Source organism: Centruroides vittatus, unplaced genomic scaffold (genome assembly GCF_030686945.1).
Source record: "Centruroides vittatus isolate TY-2023 unplaced genomic scaffold, ASM3068694v2 contig_2374, whole genome shotgun sequence".
Taxonomy (NCBI): domain Eukaryota; kingdom Metazoa; phylum Arthropoda; class Arachnida; order Scorpiones; family Buthidae; genus Centruroides; species Centruroides vittatus.
Window position 1 is genome coordinate 1 of NW_027121493.1, and position 10,799 is coordinate 10,799.

At 31.6% G+C, this 10,799-nt stretch overlaps 1 protein-coding gene across 1 annotated transcript; it reads left to right on the forward strand.

Annotated features, from left to right (window-relative positions):
• Positions 1–5,673: 5,673 nt before the first annotated feature.
• Positions 5,674–6,659, forward strand: LOC136971231 (ubiquitin carboxyl-terminal hydrolase 48-like). The gene is made up of 5 exons (XM_067265701.1): positions 5,674–5,744; positions 5,816–5,924; positions 5,996–6,044; positions 6,126–6,169; positions 6,241–6,659. Exons 1-5 carry the CDS (start codon positions 5,681–5,683, stop codon positions 6,374–6,376), a joined length of 402 nt encoding a protein of 133 aa, XP_067121802.1. The 5' UTR covers positions 5,674–5,680; the 3' UTR covers positions 6,377–6,659.
• Positions 6,660–10,799: the final 4,140 nt, after the last annotated feature.

The following is a 10,799-nucleotide window of genomic DNA, read 5'->3' on the forward strand; positions in this document are numbered from 1 at the left end:
TATATATATATGTCGTATTATTTTGCAGTCGTAGTCGTGGGGTCGAGTGTAGGGTTAGCAAGACAAAAGAAAATTGGAGACCATAAAAACACGTCCGTTCACTTTCAGGTCCTCACTCGAACTCTCCTTTATTCTTTATTGGTGTTGTTAACCTCATTCCAAAAGGGGCGAGATTAACAAAGTAAATTACAGAAAAATATACAAAAATATATACAAAATTTAAAATATGTTAAATGCCCCCCTCCTGAAAAGGCGACATCATGGAGCCTCAGGGAGGTTGGGCTGGGTGTTATACAATTTATCGGCTTGAACTCTAAAGTTGGTTGGATTATAATACGGTATAATTTTATCTACATTCACAATATCAGTTAATTTATTTAATGATTGGACAGGTCTGTCTATTTCTACGTTACAAGGAGATACTATCTTTAATATGGTGAAAGGTCCATGATACTTTGGAGCAAGTTTTCCTTGGTCGGGATGGAAAAAGGTTTGTAGTAGTATTTGGTCTCCTACTTTGAAGTTTGGAGTTTGGTGTTGACTATTATATTTATCTCTGTTTCTTTCATGAGCTATTTCGGTTCTTTCAGTGGCAATCTTACGTGCTTCACTGAGAGGGGGATAATTCAAGTTGTCAGGTGAATCGGGGATTTCTCCGTACATTAAAAACATTGGAGGGAATCCTGTTATAGTATGAGGCGTTTGATTGTATTCTTTCACAACGTCACGTAACATTTGAGTCCAGGATCGTTTTGGATTCTCTGAATATTTTATTCTTAGTCTAGAGACAAGTGTGGCGTTTAGTCTCTCAACTATCCCGTTGTGCTGAGGTCGCTGAGTACTTGTTAGATGTTGTTTGATTCCATTCTTTTCTAAATATCTTCTGAATCTAGAGGAGGTAAATGAAGGTGCTCTATCTGTTAGTAGACGTTTCGGGCTGCCTGTCTGTAATATTTTGCCTAGACAATCTATGTAGGCGTTTATAGAAGTAGATTTGGATGGAAAACACCAAGCAAACCTAGAAAAGTGATCGATGGCAACATGAAGGTAGCCTTTAGTAGATCCGTATCTTTGCATTCCAGAGACAGTGTCCATAGATAACATGTCAAATGGAGCTTTTGATGAAGGTAAATCACCTAACAAGCCAAACCTTTTATGGTTGTATGTCTTTGCTTTCTGACAAGCATCACAATGTTTAACAAACTCTACAACATCGTTGATGACATTCGGCCAATAGTAACGTGGACTAATTAGTTTCAGCATCTGTGTTATACCTGGGTGACCATAGTGTGCATGTGCCCTGGATAGCACCTTGTATTGAAGCGATGGAGGTATGACTTTCTTTGTAAATCCCTTCTTTCTGATACAGATTACATCTTCACGATCTCGGAAGAATTTGGGTGAGGTGAGTAATGAGGTATCCTGGTTGGAAAGGACTTCCTCAGTGGTAACAAAATGGCTCACGGGGGCTCTGGATAAATAATCAGCTTCTACATTCTGGCTTCCCTTCTGATGTTTAATATCATACTGATACATGCTTAGTTTCAAAGACCATCTAAATAACCTTCCAGATGGGTTTTTTATACCTTTCAGCCACTGTAAAGCCTGATGATCAGTGTGTATGGTGAAATAGATATCATGAAGATAAAAGTGAAACTTTTCAATAGATGCTACAATTGCAAGGCATTCTCTCTCACTAATGGTGTAGCTTTTTTCATATTCACGTAAGGACCTGGAGAAATAGGCAATAGGAAGTAATCCTTTAACAGGGTGTTCCTGTTTCAAGATACTCCCTATACCATCTCCGCTAGCATCTGTATAAAGATGTGTAGGAAGCAAAGGGTTATACATGTTTAAGATGGGTCTGGAGATAAGTGCTCTTTTTAATTTCTCAAAAGATTCTTGACATTTAGTCGTCCAAACCCAGTTTTGATTTTTCTTTAGGAGCTTATTTAGAGGAGCTCTTAAATTTGCATAATTTGGAATAAATCGATGGTAATGGTTTATGGACCCTAAAAAGCCCTGTAATTGTTTGATATTGGTTGGACATTTTAACTTTTGTATTGTTTCTATATTTGGTAATGAGGGGGAGTAACTTTCTGGTTTGATGTTGAACCCAAGATAATTAATTTCAGATCTAACAAACTGACATTTTTTAAGATTTAAGTAGAGACCCTCCCTTGAACATAATTCAAATACTTGTGTTAAATGTTTTAGGTGTTCGTCCACGTTCTGACTAAAAATTAACAAGTCATCAAAATAATTGATGAGAAAAGGAAATCTATATTTATTTAGGATATTTTTTAGAACTAGCTGAAAAATCTGGGGTGAAGTCTTTAGGCCAAATGGTAAACGATTCCACTGGAAATGACCAGAATTCGTTACAAAGGCAGTTAGTTCTTTGTCTTCAGAATGGAGAGGAACCTGCCAATAGGCTGACAGAATATCTACCGTAGAAAATATTTTCGCACCTATAAGTCTATCCAGTAGCTCATCTATTCTGGGAATAGGTTCATTGTTAACTTTAATCCTCTCGTTTAATTTCCTATAGTCCATACATAATCTAGTTTTTCCCTCATCTCTTTTCTTGGCTAATGTGACTGGGGCAGCGTAAGGGGACGACGATGGTTCAATCAATCCCGACTTTAGCAATAGTTCCACCTGTCTATCAATCTCTTCCCTATCACGGTAAGATGCTCTGTAAGGTTTTAAAGTTATGGGTCTTTCGTCTTTAAGTAATATTCTAGGGGAAGCTATTTTTAGGGCTGGCACTGAAAACTTCTCAGCAGAAAAAACTTCCCGAAATCCTAAAACAATGCTCTTTAGCTTCTGCTTCTGATCATCCTTCAGATTAGGGTTAACAACATCCCTAATGTTAAAAATATTTAACAGAGATTCCTTTAAGGAAGTAGAACTATTCCTACCCCTACAAGTTCCTGCTGCATTTTGAGCCAAAGGAGGTGGGAAGACAAGGTTAGGAGCCTGAGGGGTCTCCTTCTCATCTATCTTATATAAGCTATTACTATTTTTACTTATTCTATTACAAAAATGATTAATGTCTCTACTATAGTAACTATTTGTGGAACTAGAGTGATTTGAACGTACTTCAAAAGTATTAGGATCTAATGCTAGGATAGTCTGATTTTGGGAGATCTGATTAAGACTAGAATCTATGACAAGACTAAATTTTCTAATGTCTGGATAAGATAAAATTAAATAAGGGAAATACCTGGATACTACATGTAAAGTAATGTTTTTTGTCAGGTTTCCAATCTTAAGAGGGATTGATACATTAGCCATGCTTGTGGTAGATCCTGCAGCTGTAGTGATAATCTTCACATCCGATTGGTATTGAAAGTATTTGGATAAAGTATCTAATAGTTTTTGGGATATAAGGCTGATGGAACTTCCTGTATCGATGAGCGCAGGCATCGTCTTGTTCTCCATTGAAACAGTTAGTAGTAGTCAAGATGGTGAAGTTGGTTCTGCCTCATTTGCTTCAGATACCTTGTGGACGTCTCTGTGAATAGGAGCTGAATATCTTTGGGGACAGTCTCTTCTCCAGTGCTGTGCTGGTAATCCCTGCTGATAGCAAAAACGGCAAGGGGATGGCGGTCTGCTCATGTGATGTACCAAATTTCTGTACTGGGGTTGACCCCGTGGTGGAATCCAAGATGGCGTCGTTTTCTTTGTGTGCGGCCATGACAGTATCTGGTTTTTGGCAAAGTGTTGGGATCCTGTGTAATTTTCTCGATTCGGTTTAGTTGCCGGATGATTTTCTTTCTGGGTCTTCGGCGGATGATCTGCTTCTTCTTGAATTTTTATTAACTTAGTAGCCTTCTGAAGCCATTCGACAGCGGTGGCTGGCGGTGCGGCTATCATATATTTTCTAATTTCCGCATTTATGCCGGCATTGAGACCTGTAATGGTCTGTTGCATGTTTAACTTAGCTTTTTCCGCCAAGGAGGTTTTGTCCCTATAGTAAGTTAAGACATCTTCATCTCGCTGGTGTTGTCGATTTACAAAATCGGTGAAGTAATCTTCTTCTTCCTGTGGAAAGTACTCGAGTAATTTTTGTTTAATTTTGTTCCAATCCGTTTCCTCCACTAAATTTTCACAAAAATAGTCGAAAGCTTCATGCTGTAAATACTCTGGTATGTAAAAGTGGAGCTCTTGTTCGTCAATCCTTTGTCTCGCCGCTTGCTTCTCAAACAGTCTCATCCACGAAGTTAGACTTAGCTTTCCACGTGGGTTAAACGGAATAAGATTTAGTTTAGGAGGAGAGGTAGAACTACCTGTTTCTGGGATGGATTTGTCTCTAGATTTACTCATTGCTGGATAAGGTAATCCTGTCGACTCTTATAAATTGTCGTATTATTTTGCAGTCGTAGTCGTGGGGTCGAGTGTAGGGTTAGCAAGACAAAAGAAAATTGGAGACCATAAAAACACGTCCGTTCACTTTCAGGTCCTCACTCGAACTCTCCTTTATTCTTTATTGGTGTTGTTAACCTCATTCCAAAAGGGGCGAGATTAACAAAGTAAATTACAGAAAAATATACAAAAATATATACAAAATTTAAAATATGTTATATATATTTATTATATTTATTTATTATTATAAATAAATACAGTAGAGCATTGCTTATCCGACCCCCGATTACCGACCGACCGCGTTCTAGTCGGCAAATTCAAATGTCTGCTAGTGATGTGGCGCTACAATATTTGGTTATGTCTTGGCTACTTTAATATTATTTTTGTTAAATTTTTGCATGTTTTAGCTGGGAGCACTGGCTCGACCATGAAAGAGAGGCTAGTATTTAAACCAGGCCTAATACACTATACTAATAATGTATTTTTTCATACTTTTCGGTTATCTGACTTTTCAGTTATCTGACCAACCCCAGTCTCCAATTAAGTCGGATAATCAATATATAGCCAATCTTACCCATTTTCACTGGGTCTAAGAATTAGATCATTCTCTTCTGAGACTAATTAGAGAATTTTTAGATGGTTCTAAAAATATGTTAGATTTTCTGCAAAAATGTAAAAAACTACATATAAAATAGTACTGTAGAAGCCAAGTTCTTTTGGGTAATCCTTAACCCTCTCCCTCACAGGGGAATTTCCAAAAATCCCTTCTTAGTGTGCATTCTCATGATGTACCCTAATTGTGTACTAAATTTTAACTTTTAACTTCTAAACGTTTGGGTTTTATTATTATTATCAACCTATCTCAATTATATTATAAGATTAATCATTATTATCATATTTTAAAATGAAAGTGTAAATTTGATTGTTGAATTGTTGGAAGCTAAATAGCTTCCAACAATTAAATTTACACTTTCATTTTGATTGATTGTGAATTTATTCATAAAAAATTTCAAAAAGTAATGATTTATCAATAAGAAATGATTTACAATTTATAATTAAATAATTTCAAGTTTTATTTAGTAAAATTGCCAGTTTATATCTTATAGTTTAGTTGAATCATTACAATATACAAATTCCAAAAACCAAATAAAAGCATCTTAATTAAAGAAGCCTCATTTAAATGAAAGACAAATTATTTCTTACATGATATATTAAAAATAGATAATAATAATAATGTTTTTATTTACTTATAAAAGTTTTCTTTTGAACTTCTTACAAAAATATTTTAATTTTCTAGGAACAAAATGTAATGACAGGTAAAGCAAGACAAATGGAAATAAGGTCTTTATATGAAATTCTTCCAGTAAAAGAAGGTAATTTTATTATAATAACTATACAAGTGTTTTAATTTAAATGAAAACTTGTATTTTAAACCTTAACATAGGTATGCCTTATGAGTGGATCAATATAGATTGGTTAGGAAAATGGCTCACCAGTGACACAGGAAATATCTTGCCCATCGACAATTCTCAGTATTTCTGTGTGCATGGAAAGTAAGAATTCTAATTTCTAACTTAATTTTATTAATTATAATGATGAAAATTATATACTACTTTTAAAATAGGCTACATCCAGACCAAGTTACAAAAATGAAATGTATTAGTTTGGAGGCAGTAAGAATTTTTTAAATTTATATTACTTAAAATTGTTTAATATAATAACTATTATTTAAGTAAATTTTATTGATGATGTAGGCTGAAAAAATTTATGAGAAATATGGAGGAGGACCAAGATTTAGGTATTAAAATTTCTGAACAATTTCTATTTGGTTATTTCAATCTAACTAATTTATTCATTTTTATTTTTCAGTAACTTATCTCTCTGTAGAAATTGTGTTGAAATGAGATGTAAGTTACTTCGGCTGAAAGCCAAGATACAAGAAGAAAGCAAAATACTTACAAATCTCGTAAAGGCAAAAATTTCTGAGTATGTTTTTGTTATATGATATATGTCATAATTAAACAAAATTTTAAATAATAATCAAAACTTTCAGTAAAATTTCCAAAGCAAAGGAAATTTTACAAACTTCTATTTCTGAACTGTAGAAATATATTTTCTTTTATTTATTTTACAAGGAATAAAATCTGTTGTACAGATACTACTTTCTGAGAAAATAGTGTCTGTACAATAATAAATTCAGAAAAGAAAGAAGCAAGAATCGTTTTTTATCATTACCATGTTGTAGCAAAATTATGAGTGAACTTGCATTCATAATTGCAGGTTACTTTGCCTGTTGTATAACAACAGGCAAAGTAACCTGCAACATTAAACAGAATAAATTTCCTTTAATAAGACCTATATACAAAAGCATTTTTGCCTGAACTATAAGGCTTTTAGTTAAAAACTTTGAACATTAAGAACAACATTAGGTAATAGTTTCCTTTTGGAAAGTATCTAATATATAAAAATATTCAGGTTTATTCATAATTTTGCAAAATGATGCCAACATTAGAAAACATTTCTACTTCTTTTCACTTCTGAATATCAGGGGAAACAAGTGCCTGTACAACAACAAACTATATTCCTCATAAGATGCTAAAAAATAAAATGCATTTTTGAGTTTTTCAAATTTAATTTTTGCAAATTTCAAATTTATTGTGATATTGAGTATTTACTTTACAGCAATATATAGTTTTATAGCCCAATACAATATCAGTAAAAATGGTTTTGCAATAAAATATCACTGAAAGTTTTTTGTGTTGACAATTTAGCAATGAATGATAATATAAATGTATTGACAGAATGTTATAAGTATTATTAGCACTTTTCTAAATATTCTAAGAAATCAGTAGTAGCTATTAAGTGATGATGATAAAAGAGACAAAAATTTTTGATATATGTGAATAAATTTACTTTGTTTTATTAAGAATTAGACTGGAGAGAATCATTTCTTTAAAAAGCTGATTATCCACATGATTGATTACATACTTGAGCTGAATGAACTTTTTAATGTGCAAATCAGATGCAGCCATCAGCAATGATTGTCATCAGATGGTTTTACATCCTTTTCTACAAAATGGCTCAGTGAATGGACACATTAAATGAGAAATTAATAGAATAAGTTTATAATTTCCCAGAAATTTTTGATAAAAGGGAATAAAAAATATAAAGATGACAAATGATAAAAATAATAATAAATTGATGTTTTGATTTATTTTTACTAAGCCAAATAATTGCCATAATTAATCGGGCTATTAACATGCTGTAATTAATAATTGGAAACTAAGTAACTTGGTACTAGAGTAGACGTTAGGTGCCATCTCTTAAATTAACTATAATAATTTAATAATTTTTTAAATAATTCAGAACCATACCTCTAGTACCAAATTACTTACTGTATTTACTCATATATAAGACAAGGTTTTTATTCATTTTTCACTGCTTCAAAAACCTAGGTCATCCCATGCGCGCAAGTGAAGGGTTCTTTTCGTTTTTGCAATAATTTTTGTGAATGTATTTGCATTTTTTATCAGATGCTCATCCTTTGGTGTTTAAAAACAAAAGTATTTTATCTGGGTCATTTGAATCCTTCTTGTGTATTGTCAGGAGTAAAGATGAATAGCAATAGGAAGCAAAGCTTTTGAATTGAATTCCAAAATTACATGGGAGCATGATATAAGTTTTAATTCATTCCCATGTGAAAACAGATGATTATTTGGAAATCAGAATTTGGAGAAACTCATAAGTGTAATCAACGAAGAGTAAATTCAACTTTATGAATTGGCAAAAAGGTTCCTGATTGTCCGTCCAGCTTTACATGAACAAATTATGTTGTTGATTTTACAAGATTTTTCCTTGAAGTTTAAAATGCCAGTAATTTTTGCAGGACAATGTGTGCATTTATGTGCATTTGATAGCTTACTTGTGATTAAACGAAATAAAACTAGAATTGTATTAATAAATCTAATTTCCTTTATTTTGATCTCTAAAGTCACACCTTGTCCTATATGCGAGATCGTCTTATATGCGAGTAAATACAGTAGTTTCTAATTATTAATTATAGCATATTAAATAGCCCAACTAATTATGGCAATCATTTGGCTTAGTATATCAATACATCGGGTTTTGGGAAGTTAATATTTATACATTTATTTTTATTTACAAAGAACAGGCATGTCACCAGTGGCAGATCCAGTAGCCTCTACTTTCACTATCACTAAACTTAAAGCAAACACTATCAGATTTCATACTTTTAAGTTTGAAATCTGATAGTATTTGGTTTGAGTTTTACAAAGTTTCTGCTGTAATTTTTGCTGGTGATGATAAGCCAGAAGATTTGTAAGTACTTATGAATTAAGGGAAATAATCTAAAAATTTTTAATAAAGCAGAAATTTACTTTGGCAAGTAGAAGTGAATTTTAGAATGCCAATACATTTGCTAATCTGAACCAGTGCTAATCCAAATATCACTTAAATCAAACTAATTTTGTTTATTTTTCTACTAAATGTTCCAGCCAAAAGCAAAAAGAAGTTGCAGATTATTATTAAAATGTGACAAGTTTGTAAAATTAATAAGTAGAACTTATCAGAACAAAAAGTCTATTTTATTCATCTAATAGTGTTCCTGTGTGATAAGTTCTACTTAGCAATTTTGTGCTTACTCCTAAAGAACAAGAAGCAATCAAGTTGTAAAATTAATGTGAACTACATATTTCAACATAAATATATAAAGCAAATATGGTATAAAAATTTTTTTAAATGTGTCTTTATCTATAATCCATTTTTGATTTCCTTCTTTTTACATAGAATCAGGTTAAACCAAATATCTCACTAATCCAAACGATTCCATATAATTAATAATTAGTTTGTAATAGCAAGTGTATACTACTGTACTTGAGAATTAAGAAAAACCATTCAAGATCTCCAATAAAGCATGGATATTGATATTCATTTTAGTTTTCTCAGCATCTCTCTTCGATCTAAACACTAAAAACTTATAATAGAAGTATAATGTATAAGACTTTGTATAAATAAAGTCCATTATTTTTTTCTGTCAAATTAGTAAACCAGCATGTTTTAGCATTACAATCATTATTAGAGTTAAAATTATTGGAGAATGTAAGAATATTAATCAATTTATTTTAATGATTATTTTTATATTGTGTAACAAGCAATTAATTATGTTTAAATATTACTGTTCTAAATGTTTTTGGACTTTTGTCTCCTTTTAGAGCATGATTTTTAAGATATTGATCAGAAGTTTATTTTTATAATAATATTTAACTGTATACATTCAATGATTTACATTCTTTGGAATATGTAAATCAAGATCTTCAGTACTTATACAAATTTTAATGATCATTATAATAATTATTATTTTCAAACAGAATATTTATCAATTGCATTTCAGTACTGAATTACTAAAGATTATCTACTTATTTTCAGCCTTTTATTATCAATTTTAAATTATTAAATGGGATTTGTAAATATTTTAAATTAAATTGTACTACAGTATTAATAAAACCTTTCATGAAAAAATTTCTACATATCTATTTTAAGTATTAATTTCTTTTCTGATTTTATTTCTTAAACTATCTCAAACTTGTTTAAATTTAGATTTTAAAATTTTAATATTTTTGTTATACCCAGAAAAAATTACATAAAGTAATTTATTTATTTGGCTTGTGAATTTTTTAAACATTACATATCATGCATACAGTCTTTCAGCAAATAATATGTATTTGAATTAAATACAAAAAGGAACATTTTCAGCCTCTTTTAGAGGCCTGCATCAAGTATCAAACTTTACAAAACATTAGAGATTCTAATTTTATTCTAACTCTACAGAACATTAGAGATTCTAATTCTGTAGAGTTTGATGCTTGATGCAGGCTCCTAAGAGGCTAAAAACATTCTGTTTTATATTTAACTCAAATACATATTTGCTGGAAGATTGTACGCATGTATATAGTGTTTAATTTATCTACATTTCAACTGTTGTAAGCTTTTTGTCATTTGAATTTTTTTAAGGACTATTTTTCAAAATTTTAGTCTCTCTGTAAGAGGTTGGCTTTGATTTAGTTTATTACTTTAAGATAAATCCCTTTGATTCCCTGCTACAACAACCTGGTTTTTACAGATGCTAATAGTTTCTGAGATTACAACCTTAAAAAATGTTGTTTCCAAAGGATTCTGTGATGTGTGGTGGCAATTGGAATGTTGAAAATGCTACGTTTTCTCTGATGAATTTTCACGACAAGAAATTGTCTCTCAACTGTCAGTCACTTCTGGCAAAATGGGCCTTTCAGGATGAAGTGTTGCTTGATACTTTCTCTCATTCAATTGTGTCAAAGCATGCCGTTGCTCCAGTTTACAAAAAAATTGTCATTCAATTATTTAGAGATCAGAAATACTGTAGTGTGAAACTT

Coding starts and splice junctions, on each gene's coding strand:
- LOC136971231 (XM_067265701.1), top strand. CDS start 5,681: ATGACAGGTAAAGCAAGACAAATGGAAATAAGGTCTTTATATGAAATT. Junction 5,925..5,995: donor TATTTCTGTGTGCATGGAAA/GTAAGAATTCTA, acceptor CTTTTAAAATAG/GCTACATCCAGACCAAGTTA. Junction 6,170..6,240: donor GGAGGAGGACCAAGATTTAG/GTATTAAAATTT, acceptor TTTATTTTTCAG/TAACTTATCTCTCTGTAGAA.